Source organism: Gymnoscopelus braueri (assembly GCF_963280865.1).
Source record: "Gymnoscopelus braueri genome assembly, chromosome: 11".
Lineage (NCBI taxonomy): Eukaryota > Metazoa > Chordata > Actinopteri > Myctophiformes > Myctophidae > Gymnoscopelus > Gymnoscopelus braueri.
This window is the reverse complement of record NC_137613.1, coordinates 14,114,657-14,130,866: the sequence shown is the minus strand read 5'-3', so window position 1 is coordinate 14,130,866 and position 16,210 is coordinate 14,114,657. Positions and strand designations below refer to the sequence as shown.

The 16,210-nt window shown below is 42.8% G+C and overlaps 1 protein-coding gene across 9 annotated transcripts in view; it reads left to right on the top strand.

Moving 5' to 3' along the window:
* Positions 1-16,210, top strand: part of pum1 (pumilio RNA-binding family member 1) — a 56,195-nt gene that overhangs the window by 8,942 nt on the left and 31,043 nt on the right. For 6 of the 9 annotated variants that reach the window (XM_080443323.1, XM_080443316.1, XM_080443318.1 and 3 more), the window contains 5 exons: positions 3,074-3,270; positions 4,546-4,721; positions 8,292-8,577; positions 9,472-9,565; positions 14,396-14,494. In XM_080443323.1, the coding sequence (XP_080299449.1) occupies positions 3,074-3,270; positions 4,546-4,721; positions 8,292-8,577; positions 9,472-9,565; positions 14,396-14,494 (852 nt within the window). The remainder of the gene's footprint in view (positions 1-3,073; positions 3,271-4,545; positions 4,722-8,291; positions 8,578-9,471; positions 9,566-14,395; positions 14,495-16,210) is intronic. The other 3 variants (XM_080443322.1, XM_080443320.1, XM_080443319.1) reach the window with 1 other exon arrangement.

Below are 16,210 nucleotides of genomic sequence, written 5' to 3'. Positions count from 1 at the left end.
TAGGGCACCCTAGTAGCTTGTGCAGTGAGTACATTCGTGCTGAGCCATTCGTTAGTTTTTTTGGATTGAGTTAAGAAAATATAATTTAATATTTTATGATCTTACCCTGAACTGCTAATATTGGCTTGCTAGCTGACTATGGTGATAGCTGACTAAATTGCCTGGCCAACATGTTATCTGAATGTCTACGGCATACCTCACAAGAAACGCTGAATGCTGTGTTGTAGATGTACGTCATCACTTGATTTTCAATGCCTCTTCCTCTGGTATGCTTTGTGGTATTGGAACACCGGAGCCGACTCTTCATTTGTATATATTAGTGGAGCTGACTCTTCATTTGTGTATATTTGTGTATACTTTTGCTCTGAGTTGAACACGCATGAGATTGTAATCGTGACTGGTATGTTCTGATCTACATAAAATATCGAAAGATAGTCTTCTGCAGATAGCAGCACCGTAAAAAACAACTGAAAACTCAACGTTGTTCATTTTACATAATTGATGGGAAATTGGTCAATTATATTTTCCATATATTAACCATACCTTCACCAAGAAAACATCTGTTATTCAGCACTAATGTGTGTTCAATATATTTCTTCTTTCTCTCCGCTATTCAATCCGCTTAAGCAGAAATGATTTGAATCTTTACTGAGAACCATTTAAAGCCTTTTGTTAAAATTCCACTGAGAATCAGGGTGGATATATTGTGCTTCCACTATCTTGCCCTTTGCTGGCGTTTTCCCAGAACCATTAGAAGAATGACAGTCTTCTGGCGGTTGTTCAGCACATTGCGCTGATCGTAAAGCGTGATATGTATGCTAATGACAGGACAGAAAAAAAACCTAGCTTTACTCCACAATATATGACACCTCTAGTCCTCTCATTTGACCAGCGGGGCGGGCACCACTGCACAGTTTCAAGACGGCGTGATAAACGAGAGCTTGGGTGAAACTTTTCTAAAAGGTTTACACTTTAAAAATAATAGCATGATTTGTTTAGTTCTTTTCTTTAATATTTCCGCCACAGCATTATGTAAAGGCATTGTCTTATGCAGTGGTTCCCAAACTGGGGGTCCCCAAATTATTTTGGAGCGGTCCCCGGCATGATGTGGAAGGTCTAATATTAATTATAAAATGGAGCATAACCACATGAACCCTAGGGTCCCTTTTCCAGGCATGTCATAATGTCACAAATCTACAAAAATAGGTCGACAAACTCACAACATGCCACAACGCGGTGTGAGTTTTTCGGTGACGAGATTTGGCATAGACGGTGGGGGGCCCCCCCAAGTACAAACCCTTGGCGAGCCCTAGTCCAAAAAGTATACAGCGTTTTAAGTGGTTAGGGTACCCCGGCCTTCTCCGTCTCCCCTCGACAGTCGCAACACAGCCCAACATATTTTAATGGTTATTTTGTAGGGTAGCAGCAGGAAACGAACATAAAGAAAAACGGTTACAATAATGTTTTCCTTTTTCTGAATTGTGCTGGAAGTTGACAGCCGCAGCCATGCATGTCTGTTGCTTCTGATTGAACCGGGGGGGGCCTCACAGAGTTGAAATTCCTGTGTGAGAGTGCATGTGTGGATGTTGCTTTTTACCCTGTGTGTGTGTGTGTGTGTACTTGTCGAATTTCTGTACGTGTACAGATGTTTGAAATGGATTAAAATTTTCAGTCGCCACGACTGATTTCAGTCATTTGGATTCCATAGAAGTCGGCATGTCTTCTATGGAAGTATGTTGCGCCTCAAAAATAGCTTATCTACAAGCTGTCAATGCGGCGAGAGCTTGTAGATCGACTATTTTCCTTTATTATTTAAGATTGGAGCATTTGAAGTGGTCGAACTAGCAATATGTTCAGAAGCGTCCTCCATAAAATCTTAATCGTCTCGGATATTATTTCATAAAAAAGCGAAGGTTAAAGCCTCAATCTGTGATTTCTTCACCTAGTTTGCAGTAGGTAGAACAGCAGGAGCAATATTACTAAAACCTCATCATTTTACATATTGTGTTAATTGTTTAGGAAACGGCTCTAGTGCGGGTGGGTGGGGGGGGGCTCCTTTCTCACTGTTTCACAAATCGCGCATTAGGACTTTTTCAGATTGTATTTTGCTTTAATCCATTAAGACCCAGAACGCATCTGTCACTTTAGATTTCTTTGGCAATTCAAAAATAGCAGATATGCAAGCTCATAGCGCATAGTGCCGCGCTATGAGCTTGTATATCTGCTATTTTTGAAAAATGTTAGGATTTAGAAAATGTTTTGAAGCGGCCTCAGGTCTTAATGGGTTAATCCATGTGTTAACATTAGGGGTGTAACGATACAGTAACTGAATCGATGCGTTGATTTAATTTCAACAATTGAAGTATATAAATATGTAAACGGCAACATATTGTATCGTTTGACTTTGTATCGTATCGTTTTGCAATGCAAATAATTGATGGTATCGATACTAACTACTTGTGTGTTGTATTTAGCAATTTTAAGAAGGAAAATAGAAAAAGAGGGCTTTAATTACTTTTCCATTCCATATAGCTACACTTGGTCTATTGATAAATGTGTGTATTCTCTGTGTTCATGTCAAGGTGCGGGTTTGTCCATTTGTATTTGCCAGAGAATCGCTGTGTTTACTTATTTATATCCATAATGATAAATGTTTCCCTTAAAAAAACTTGCGCTATCCACACGTTTCACACAGATTTAATTTCTTTGCTAAATAGTTTCTGTATCGATTTTAACCCTTTAAGACCTGAGGCCGATTCAATTATTATTTCTATTTTTTTTTAAAAAACCTAAAATTCCACGATTTTTCGAAAATGGCAGATCTACAAGCTCGTAGCGCGGCACTCGGGCTATGCGCTATGAGCTTGTATATCTGCTATTTTTGAATAGCCAAAGAAATCTTAAAGTGACACAGATGCGTTCCAGGTCTTAATGGGTTAAATCATTGTATCGTACCGCCATGAATGAACCAATATCGTCAACCATGTATCGTGATGCGTATCGTATCGCTGTTAAAATGTATTGTTACACCCCTAGTTAACATGACGACCTCTCTGCCCCTCGCCATCCCCAGATCACTCTGTGTCTCAACCCATCATGGTGTCCCGTCGGCCGGGCCAGGGCTTCCACGGCGGCGGCGGCGAGGTGGGCGTGGGCTCGGTGATGTCGCCGCGGTCGGAGAGCGGCGGCCTGGGCGTGAGCATGGTGGAGTACGTGCTGTCGTCCTCTCCTGCCGACAAGCTGGACTCCTGCCTCCGCAAGGGACCCTACGTGAGTCCCCCACCCCCCCCCGCCTCATCATTTGTCCCATGAACCATTATAATACCTATTTATAGGCAGTTGGGTCTGGGGGGAAATAATATGTCAAAATCCATTCAAATGTTGAGAGTTTGGAAAGTTTTTTTTTCAATGTCTTTCAACAGTGTAAGGAAAATAAATCTTGATATCTTCGCTGAAGTCGGGCAGAAGCCTGAGCCTCGTATATCCATATTCTAACTTGTGTCTTTTAAAAAATATATGAACTCCCTACTTGATCATGCTACAGCGTCACACAAAAGCATCAAAAGTAGCAGATCTAGTGGTCGGGGCAGCCTGACAGCTCATCCTGGGTTCGAGTCCCGTTCCCGACGATCTTTGTCTCTTCCCATCTCTCTCCCTGTTTCCTGTCTCTCTACTGTAAACTGTAAATAAAGGCCAAAAAGACCCCAAAAATGAAGAAAAATCGGATCTATAAGCTTGTAGATCTGCTACTTTTGCTATTATTTTCATTGGCTACACAATGTGCTTAATTGTCATGTACTATGTCGTCTCTGCATACGTCCAAAACTGTTACTTTTCACGATTCAAAAGTAGCAAAAGTAGCAGATCTGCAAGCTTGAAACGTATTTGCTTTGCGCCACATTTCGAGCTTGATACTTTTGATACTTTTGTATTACACTGTAGTATAATCAAGTAGGGCAATACAAAAAGACACAAAGTTAGAATTATGGAGATAAGAGGTTTCTGACAGCAACGATGTGCAAGTTTGAAAACGGGTGATGATGATCTATTCTGGGCACCACGGCTTGCCAGCGGCTGCTCAGCTCGGGCACTCGCTCGCCTCGTGAGCCCCGAGGCCTCGCTGTCGGCACGCCTGCCTCGCTATCAAGTGATGCAACAATCACAGTGATGTGATGATGGGGTGTGGTTTTTGCTGGTGCGAATGGCACACAATGCGGTTAGACTTCTGGGTGGAGCAATATCCCTTGGGCGCACGTTGCCAATCTTCCCCCTTAAACTCTGTTTCATCTGTCACTCTCTCTCTCTCTCTCTCTCCCCCGCTGTCCATCGCCACCCTGTTTGTCCATCACAGTCAAATTGGAAAGTCACTGTGTGTCTGACGTTGTCCTCCTCCTCCTCCTGTCTGTCCTCCTACTGGCCTCGGCTTAATCTCACCCTCTGTGTCACGTACCTCTGCCAATCTATCTGTCAACACCTGGTCTATTTGTGGCCTGTGTGCGGATCTCTCACTTTTTCTCTCTCTCTAATTGGGTATGCCTGCTGCAGGGCCAGAGGGATGGAGAGGTGGAGGAGGAGAAGAGAGAGAAGCCCAAGGTGCCGTTCGAGGCGGAGAAGCTCAAGGAGCTGACGGAGGGCGAAGTTGACGTCATCAGCGACGTCATCATCAACCCTAACGGACTGCCGGTGCAGAACGGCCTGGACGTGGATGTCAAAGAGTTTGGGTAGGACGTGCATGCATGTTCGTATTTCGTTGATGCCGGGAGATGTCTCCATATTCTACATTTTTGTGTTTTTTCGTAAATTAACGCCCTACTTGATCAAACTACAGCGTCACACGCAAGCTTCAAAAGTAGCAGATCTACCAGCTCAAAATGCGGCGATGCATTTTGAGCTTGCATATCTACTACTTTTGCTATTTTTGAATTTGAATCCTGAAAACTAACAGTTCTGGAGATTTGAGGTTTCCACCCAACAGAGAACATTTGTATGATGATAATGGCAAAAACAGTAAAACTATACGTTCGTTCACTGGAAAAACTCCCGTAGCGTATTCATACGAAGTACGAACAGTGAGGTTTTCCAGGCATTTTTTTCTCAGAGATACTCTGCCATGCCCTATTGCAGGGACTGCCCAGAGCTTTGTGGTTTGTGTGTCTTGAACCTTTTTTGATCCAACTTCCAGAGTAGGATTGGGTTGAGGTCAGGTGACTAGGCAGATATCTCTTGCACAGCTTTGCGGTGTGTTTGGGGGAGGGATGCCATGGATGGCACCGATATTGGCCTACTTTTGTGTATTGTACCTCCTGCCAAATCTTTCGATCAAAAGGATAGGAAATCGAGGATAGTCCAAACGGATTATTTGATCGCTGTGCCGGTTTGGCCGGGCCGCTCCCAACGAACACAATCGGTGGGAAGCCAGGTGGCGAGTGTAAACTCTGTTGCTGCAGTAGTGACTCCTACAGGTTGCTCAGGGCACCTGTTAATCGGGGTGCGGAACTGTTCCTCCTTATGTGTCACACCCTCCCAGGGGAAAAACTCCTCATTGTTGGGTGAAAGGAAGTGGCTGGCAACCTCATGTCAAAGGTGGTTGATTGATTTAGAAAGATAGACCATCCCAATTGGAGTCACTAGAGGTGAAATGGTACACAAATCCTACAAATGGTCTCCTAAGTGGGCGTCGACTGACAGCAGATATCGCAAACGTCTGATGTTGGTACTAGATCCCACGAGAGTGTGTTGCTGGGACAATGAAAGGTTGATAAATATTGTCTGTCTGAAAAAAAGCCATTTCAGTATGGAAATCTTGGGAAGATTGTGTGGCTTGTGACGATTGGGTACAATATTTAGTTCAGTGACCATGGGGCTAAAGACTGGTTCAGAAGCTGTGTTCACGTTCACTCTCCCATTGGAAATAATAGACTCCAACCTGCTTCTGGTCTCCTAAAGGGGAAACTCCTCATTGTCGGGTGAAAGTGAGTGGCTGGCAACCTCATGTGTATCGGAGGAGACATGTGGTTGCCTACACACGTCCCACATGACCAGCTGTAGGGAATTGATCACTAAATTTGGAGAAAAAAATTAAAAAAGGTTAGGTTATGGATTCACTCTGTGGCGTTTTTTATGCGTTTGATTTAGGCCGTTTTCAGGAGGACAGAAATCACTCTTAAGGTCCTTGCACACTGGTGCGTCTTTTCGTTGCGTTTTATTTTTTTTCATTGTTTTTTCAATTTTTTTCATTGTTGTAAAAAAAACGCAACGAAAAGACGCACCAGTGTGCAAGGACCTTTAAGCCTCATTCTCACATGTCCTGCTGCAACCTTGAAGTTACCTAGAAATAATGAGAACGCATAGGTCTGACTCGGTAGGACCTGACATGTAATGGACTTAACACTTTCAGCTTCCTTGAGTTAAGTTGGTGTAATGTCCGATTCAGCCCAAATAGCTTAATGTGTGAATGGACCAGGCTGTTTTCCCGGTGAATTTACATTGAGCGAATGGGCATGTTGATGACATTTCTATTGTCGAGGAGAGAAGAGCCTCCCAGAGGTGCTTTGGAGCAAGAGATTCTGAAATTGGAAATATTGTCACAGGTTCAAAATGCTTTGATCAATGTCTCACAACAAGCAAAACGTTATTAAAACACAAGCGACGTCTCTTTCCTACCGTAGCAAGGCAGGCAACGAGCTATAACCTCATTTTCATTTCAGTTGGTCCCTGCGCACTCGACTCTACATAAAGACCAATGTTATTTGTCCTCGTTTTGATGAAAACAAGGTTGTAGCTCATTGCATTACTACGTTTGGAAAGAGGCGTTCATGTTTTAATAACGCTTTTGCTTATGAGCTATTGATCACGGATGTTTGATGTCTTTACTATAGTAGTAGCAAGTTTCAGATAGACTGAATTTAATGTGTTTCAACACACTCTTCGTCCTTATTTTTATGAATAAAACATATTTCCCCCTCTGTATGCCCATTATAAACATCTGAGCGTCTGAAATACACTTGGATCTTTACACAGTCCAGTGGTTTGATGTGCATAATGGGTGCGTCAGTGGGGTACAGTACTGCATGTCAAACATTTGGTGATCAATGGTGCTGAAACCCCAAAACTGCAAATTATTTATATGGGCACAGAGATTTGTTGTTTTGTAATCGGTGCTAGTCAGGAAAATGTCATGTTTGGGGTCATTGTCCTTCCAGACAGTGTTTCATCAGGGCCCACTTTGCATTCCAGCATGACAATGAGCCCAAAGACACATCAAAGCTGTGCTAAGAGATAATGGAGGAGGCAGAAGGACTGTTGTCTGTAATGGAATGGCATGCCCAAGTCACCTGACCTTAACACAGTACAGCTGCTCTGAGAGAGGAGTTACAGCTAAAGGTTTTTTAGATTGATGTCCAACTAGTCTCGCGCAAGGGGCCAGCCTGACATCTTCCTATAATTTGAGTAACCTCTGTCTGTCTTGGTGTCTTCGTCTGTGGTCTGTGGCCCGATCAAACTGCGCATGCGTCGCATCCAATCCAGCCGCGACACACTGTTGCCCGTGTGTGTGTGTGCTGTGTGTCACGAGACGACTCGCGCTAAACGTTGCGTGTGTGTGTGTGTTTGCGACGGGACCCGGGGGGTTCCGCGACGGGGGGGTGTGTGGGGGGTTGCCCGTGGGGTGGGGGGGGTTGCCCGTGGGGAGGGGTGACAGCGGGGGGTGCCGTGGGGAGGGGTGACCGCGGGGGGACCCGCGGGGGGACCGCGCTACAGGACGTGCAATAACCCCAAGTTTGCAACTACTTTCGTCTGCGCCCTTCACCGGGTATGGTCTAGTATTTACAATGAGGCCAATACGGAAGTGAGACAGTTCATATGAATGGCCTGTTTGGCGCTGTTTTACCCCTGCGGGTGTCAGAAAGCATAAATTTTAACGCAAGCGGATGGGTTTTTGACAAACTTTAGACTAGATTTTCTTACCTTAATAAAAATTGTCATAAATGATATATGCTTCCAGTCGCTAGTTTAAAGTCTCCTTTCAATCATCATGATATGCAGACATGCAAAAGTGTCACTTTTCAGCTACACCTTTTTGAACCCAAATAGGGCAATTGTTTGACACCTGACCCGAAAGAAAACAACATGTTGTCACCTTTTTCACCTCGGGGCTGTTTGCATGCCTGCGTTTTGCTAAATTATGGTCCCATTTATTTTAAAATTGACGATAAAGTAGGTTATGCTCTAGGAGGGGCGGGATGATTTGATATTTCATCTGAACCTTGTTTTTGTTCTCTTCACACCTGCAGTCGTCCACAGGGCAACATGCCACCCCAGGGACCCGAGGGTGACCACATGCTGGGAGGTCCCGGCGGAGTGGGGGCCGAAGGCATGGCGCCCCTGGGAGGCGGCGGCGGAGGTCCCAAGCCTCCCGAAGACTTCTCCGGAGTGGAGCAGGGCGGCCACACCATGGATCAAATGGAGTCTGTGATGGAACCGCTGCAGTTTGACTACAACTCCCAGATGCCCATGGACCCCCCCAACACCGTGGGGCTGTTTGACTACACCAACCAGCAGCAGGTACTGAGACACATGGTAGGACTGTCTCAATTATACAACCTTTTTTAAGTTGACGATTCATTGTTATGCAAATAATTGTGATTAACCATTTAATTGTGTGTTTTTTGTCATTGAACATTGGAACCTGTGAATAAAAATGTAATTTCTGTTTGCTTTTTAGGCTTCGTAATCAAAAATTGCACCGGGCAGATATGCCAAATAACTTTAAATATACAAAGAAATGACTGACTTTAAAGCAAGCTACTGATTACTTTTCTAAACAAGGCATTGTGAGCTTATAGATTGACTATTTTCACAATTTTGCCCCTTTCTTAGGTAATATTTGGCCAATATAATTATAGCCAATATAATGTATAGTTTTTGGCCACGGACCCTGATCTGAAAATGTTTTGTGCCAGGGACTCCCAGAAAAGATTTTATGTTGAAAAATGCTAAATCATTCAAAAATGTTTCAAACACTATAAAGATTTTTCAAAAATAGCAGATGTACAAGCTCGCAACGTGTCACGAAGTGACGCGCTGTGAGCTTGTACATCTGCTATTTTTAAATGGCCACGGTAACAACATTTTGCTGGCGACCCACTGGAACCCCTCCAAAGACCCCTGGGGGTCCCTGCCCGGAGCCCACTTTGAGAAGCACTGGGCTATGACTATCTATTTAGCAGCTTCCCGACGCGGAGCCATCCAGCCAGCCAGCCATAACATTGGGGGAGAGAGAGGGGGGCACATACAAATAAAATGCAATAAATAACATTTCCGTGAGCAGCTAAATGCTCAGGTTGGGTTGTTGGGAGGATCCCTGATGTAAATGATAACGCAAACATTGGTCTCTATAGCTGAAGTGTTTTTTTTGCGACCTGGAGTGGTGTCAAAATGTTTGATCCATCGTCTGTGCTTTTGTGCTTGTAGCTGTTTCAGAGGAACAATGCTCTAGCGGTGCAGCAGCTGACAGCAGCTCAACAGCAGCAGTATGCCCTGGCAGCAGCACAGCAGTCTCACATTGGTAAGTGTGTGTGTGTGTGTGTGTGTGTGTGTGTGAGAGAGAGAGCTGGATAAGTAATCCATACTGCAGTCATCCGCATCAAGGACCTATTTGTCGGGTTGAATTGTACTACTAACCCGTAGCGGATTAGTTTGATTTCCTGAATCAAATCCCCGTCCCAAGGAGAGAGGGGTTTGTTGTCGTTATTCATCTTTGTAAGACGCTGACAGCTTGTCACCTTGATGATCTAAATTGGCTAAGTTCAGCCTAATTGGGCATCGCTGTAATTTAATTAAGAGTCTGACTCAATCTGAATCCAATTACCCCATAACCAAATAACATGGACAGAAACTGGAACACGACTCAAAGTCGTGTGCCAAAAAAGCAAACATCAGCACTGTCAAAATTTCCTCTCCTTTTTTTGGGGGGTTATTTTGGGGCTCACTTTTGACAGTGACAGTGGAGAGAGAGAGAGTAGGAATGACATGAGTTTTTCATCACAAGCTGTGCATGTGTTTCGATGGCATTCATAGCATTATCAGATGTCATGCCAGATGTATGAAAACGCTGGATTTGTAATCGGCACCACAAGCAGGGAGTTTTGAGATATTTTTGGACGTACATACATATTTTGTCTAGTCCCTTAATGAAATAGCACTGTGGTCATCTCTTGTCCCCGCTCTTACATTGTCACCTCTTGTTGTGTTGTTGGGGATCATTTTAGGAACATTGTCTCATCTTTGTACTCAATGCTATGGGTTGCTCCTGTTGATGCTAGGAAGTGAAACTGCGTAATTTACTTATGTGGTTGGATTTGGTGCAAGTCAGTCTGTATAACGTTGCTTTTTTTCCTATATTAATGCCCTAGATGATCATACTACAGCGTCGCACAAAAGTATCAAAAGTAGCAGATCTGCAAGCGCGAAGCGACACGTTTTGAGCTCGTAGATCTGCTACTTTTGAATCCTGAAAAGCAACAGTTTTGCACATGAGGTTTCCACCCGACAGAGACGACAAGGTTGTTGGTTAAATAATTAAAATGTCTTATTACACGGCTCGGTTGGATGCTTGATTCTGATTGGTCAATCGCCGAATTCAGCGTTGTGTTATTATTTCTGGATAATGACCGATGAGCTCATTATAACAGACCTCTGTCTAATCAAAGGCTCAGAGCACCTGCTCAAATCAACCTGCGCTGCTTGATTTGATAGTGTATCCAACATGACAGCCATGTAAACAAACACACCAGGTCATTTACAACTAAACATTTGAAGCAAGAAATAGACGATGCAGTAACCGAAAATGTATTCTGTTTGATCTACACTTCCTTGTTTTCCGAGGTGACCTTGTCCGCCCAGCGCAACACTGATGGAATACTTTCATTGCCGTAAGCAAGGAAATACTTTGTTTTGTTAATTTATCAATGCATTTATTTATTTATGAAGTAGCCGTGTAATAGGGGGCATTCCACTTTTTGTTGGCAGAGCAGCAGAATGAGAACTTTCCCAATATTTGTTCTAAATTTGGGTGGTACCAGATCATGGTCGCTCCCTCTAGTGTTGTGGCTGTGGGTGCCACTCACTTTGGAGAAGTAGTTCGACATGCATGAGGGAGGGTATTGAGGGCATCGAGGGCAATGTCTCTTTGACTATCTGTACTAGATGGTTAGGAATATTCAAACCATATTTGCTTTAGTCAGAATTGATGCATCACGAGCTTGTAGATCTGCTATTTTCACCATATTTATCTGTGGAACCGAGTCAAACTAAATGTAATGCCTTAACTCCTACAATTCCAAGTGCTTGTCAGGTTGGTGGGGGGGGTCCCCCAGTATTTTGGGGGGTCGAGGCCTGAAATGGTTGAGCACCACTGTACTAGGTGACAGGGCGGTTAAGGAATGTGGTTCTCTGAGGGGCCTGTGTGATTAGCTACAACATAAAGCCTGATAGAAGAGAAACGGCTTGAATGTTCATCTGAGCACCACTCGCAACCGGTAAAACCACATTACCACAGTCCATGAAACTTAGACAATGAAGATGACCACAGCCTAAACCATCAAATCCATAATTTGCTGTTCCATAATGGAATGAGAAGAACCCAAAAATATCAAATTGGCCAAATTTGAGAAACCATATCAAATATCTAGCCATTATGAATTAACAGGTTTTACCCATCTTACAAGAACTTGCTTTTTTATATCATCAGTGCTTCGATAAAAACCAGTCCCACCAGCTTTGTCACAAGCAGAAAGCTTCCCAGACCTTGACTTGTGTTTTAATTTGACACTTCACATTGCTTAATTCCCCAATCAGCGTTTTTTTTCCTGTGAAATCTACTGGGTCATGAGTTCCAGATCAGCGTTTTGTGTGAAAACTAAAAGGGGTAGTTCACCCAAGAAATGACCTTTTGTTCTATCGTTTACCTACCCTTTGATGTCTTAGACCCACAGAGAATTTTAGTTTCTAAAACATTCCTTAACGATAAATCCAGAATCCAAAAATGAAGAAAAGATTTGATGAATCGAATTAATCAGACCCTACATAACAGCAAAACAGCAAACATAACAGCAAAAATCCGTCCATAAACTCTGTTTAAAATAATAAAAAGTGTCTTCTATAATTTTGTATAAAGCTCCGTTCTTTGCTCGTGCATGTCATGGTTTGAGCCGGAAGTGTTAAAAACATACATTTTGATCAAGAAGATTTACCAGAGCTTTATACAAAATGCTAGACATTTGGGACACACTATGAGCGTTGTTTTGGAGATCATAAACAGATTGTTGAGACAGTTTTGCTGCTGTTAGATGGGGTCTCGGATTACTTCCATTCATCAAGTACTTTCTTCATTTTTGGATTCTTCATTCACCGTTAAGGAAACTATCTGTGACTGAAAGACATCACCGTAATGATAGAAGTAAATGATGGAAATAAAGTAATTTCTTGGGTGAACTACCCCTTTAAGCACTACGGCCAAGACACACGAATACGGTGCAGTCAAACAGTTGAACCCTGAACGTGGACTTTATTTACACAGACCAGATGGTGTCTCTCGCCCATGCAGATGTACTACCAACATCCATCAAAAAGCTATGGCAGCACTACTAATTATAGCAATTTGTTGTCTGTTGCCCGTCTATGGTCATAAGGATTGCTTCATCTCAGATGAATGAAACTGGAACGGTGACAAGAAATTACAGAAAAAAATACTTCTTAATGGCCGAAGTAGGCCAATTTTAGACTATTGAATTAGAGAATGCACCGCTTGTTGTTGACCAGCTTGAGCTCAATGCAAATGCTATAGAAGGCAGGTGACTAAGATTTAATTAAATAGCAGATGGGGCGTGGGGTAGCTGACATATTCCAACACACAGACTAAGCTGTGACATCACATCCCATGCTTATATCCTATCCTCCACCTCAAGTCCATCTCTCGCACTGTCCCGTCTTTCACGGCCCCTCATTAAGCAGAAAGACACGAGGAAAGTGTTCTTGTTTTGGTCCAGTACACACTCCCTAACATAAAATTATACGTCAGCATGAATTGGATTGCGGTGTGCAATCCACAGGGAAGCTGTCAGAACCTTCCCTAAAACATCAGGGACAACGCTTCACACCTCCCAGACTCATCTCCCTCCTGGCTCCCAAAACTGTGGAATGAACTCCCCGTTGCAGTTAGAACTGCAGACTCACTCCCAATGTTCCGCCGTAATCTGACCGAAGACTCACCTCTTCAGACTCCACCTTAGCCTGGAGCACTTTCCGTAGCACTTGTCCTAGCCTTCACGACCTTCTAGGCTTATGCAAAGGTTAACATGTAATTTTAGATGTTTATGTAGATAGATGCCAGGTTAATTTGTTGACCTGGCATCCTATAGTTTGTATAGTTTCAATGTACAGATAATTTATTTCTTTGATATTATACTGTTCAGTCAGATTTTTTTAAAACCTATTTACCTTTATAGTTTACCTATAATCCTAGATTACTATTTCTATACATTTGATGTATTACCTTATTTTCATTGCTTACTGTAACTCATCTGGATTAACTAAATTGTTAAATTGTATGCAGGTGAATGTAACCGTTTGATCAGTGCAAGTGTTAATCTTTCAAAGATTCAAAGAGGTTTTATTATTTTCTTTTCTTGAATGTTGGATTATGTAAAACTGCATACAGCACACTGGCTGTCATTAAATCATGTTGACCAGCAGTAACATTTAACCACTTTCTACCTGGCTTCCCTATTTTTGGCATGTGATTATAGGTGAAAAAAATATATAGGCCTATATTGAAAATAGCAGATCTACATGCTCACATTCCGTCGCGTTGCGACATTTTTGTAAGCTTGTAGATTGGCTATTCGTCCGACAACGGAAGTATATAGGGCCTAAGTGGTTAAAACATGTCTTTAATTTATAAATGATACGTTTGGTTGTACAGAGCCAAAGTTGTACCCCGTTAGTATAGTGTGTTTTGTATGCATTTTTTTTCCCCCATCTGAGCTCCAGTATAATATGCTGAATCAATACTTCTCAAAGCATGACACATTTGCAATCTAAGGCTTAATTTAAACTCTTGTCCCATGACGGTGTCCCTTGTTGGGGGGCCCCACCGTTGTACTATGGAGCATAAATTAGGCTTAATTAACTCGCTGATACAGTCCTTGAGCTGAGCTTCAAATTGTGCGTAATGGTCCAGAACGTTTTATAGATGCATATCGTCACTGTTGGTGGAAAACTTGTCCAAAAAAACATGACTTTTCAGGAAATGGAGGACCTGTGTTTCAACGGATCCAATATAGTTATTATGTACTGTAGTCACGAGCTCTTGTTAATACTTTTAATTGGTTCACAGGTCTGGCTCCAGCGTTCGTGCCCAACCCGTACATCATCAGTGCAGCTCCGCCCGGGACAGACCCCTACGCAGCCGGACTGGCGGCCGCGGCTACACTGGGTGAGAGAGAGACACACAAGTGAAGAAAAAAAGGAATGTCTGTCCGTACGCGATAAACTGCTCTCCTGTCTTTTTTGTATTTTAAGCCTTTAAGACCGGGAAAGCATCTGTGTCATTTTAGATTTCTTTGGCTATTCAAAAAATAGCAGATATACAAGCTCATAGCGCGGCACTCAAAAGTCCAAGTTCATGCCAAAAGATTGTAAAGTTTTTAGTTCATGAATCCAAAAAGCCTCCCTTTTAAATAGGAGAGATTCACAATCTCCTCCCCTGCGTGTTTTATCTACCTTCTCCAATCTAATGTATCTTAAAGCAGATACACTGTGGCCAGCTTGCATGAAATGAGTGGCAACTGGACTGTGCATATTCTGAGTTCTAATGTCACTTTGATGTTCGCTAATGTGCACACACTCCTCACTGACAGTTCTAGTGGGTGCATTTGTTTAAGGGCTCCTGGGTGGGGCCATTAAAGTTTGGCTGGAGTTTGCACTCGATTTATTGACCTTTTATTTATTCAGGGAAGACCGTTGAGAGCAAGCTCTATTTTTCAAGGATGCCCTGAGTATGATCACAACATATACAAAAAACTGTACCATTTTAAATGAAGTGCAATATTATTATTAACAACATTAAAAACATCACAATGCAGATAAATAAGGGCTACGCAAAGCAGGTGCAGTCCTTATGTAATGCATCCTCAAGTAGTATCCTAATGTCTCTACAGAGACTAATCCATCCAGTTTCAGAGACTCCTGGAGTTTGTTTCATTTGTCTGGGGCATAGAAGATGAAAGCAAGTCTTTCCTTGTTCATTCGTAGGAGTGATGAGTCTAATGTGTGTCTGTAAGCGTCACGTCGTTTTTTTTGTTTTAAAAAAGAAGCTGAATACAATGGGAGCTTGCCACACAGGGCCTTTATAAATAAATCACAATGTTGATTTAAAACGATCCATGTGAACGGGAGGGTACTGGGAGTCCTTAAACAAGTGCACCTGCACTTTCTGAAGTGGAGTGAAAGAGAAGATGAAAGCGAAAGACTAAATTAAGAAATCTGAGTTGTGTAACAGCTGCACACGTTAAAAAACTGTTTGTACAGTTCTTTACATTTCAAGACATGTGGTGTCCTGCTGATATGCTGTTGATGTTACGTCATCATCAGTAGAGCCAGAACCATGTACTGGCCAAAGACCAATATACAGTGTGAGGCGTTGTGAGCTTGTAGTTCGGCTGTTTTCACAATATTTATTTGTGGAACCCTGTCAAACTAAATGTAATGCCTACAATTCCAAGTGCTTGTCAGGGGGGGGGGGGTCGGCCCCCAGTTCAGATAGGATTATTCTGGGGGGTCACGGCCTGAATAGTTTGAGAACCACTGGTCGAGGACTCTCCAAAATCGGGCTCGGCATATCAGCTGTCAGGTCTTTGACTCATCAGTGTCCCAGTGGTCAGTGAATCAGTGATCTAATCACTGCTGCAAATACAATCCACTGTATAGTGATTGACTATGTAATGAGCCAGTTATAAGTGACTTATAACTATTATGTCGGGCTTCCATAATGTATGTATGTATGTAGTGTTGGATTGTCTTTATGCTAATGAATCTCTTGACACCGCTACATTAACTTGGGCATTTTATGGGTATGCTTTTGAAATTTAGTTGTTGTTACTTGTTCTATAGACCCCACACACAAGAGGCGGTTGAATGAACTGAAACCAGC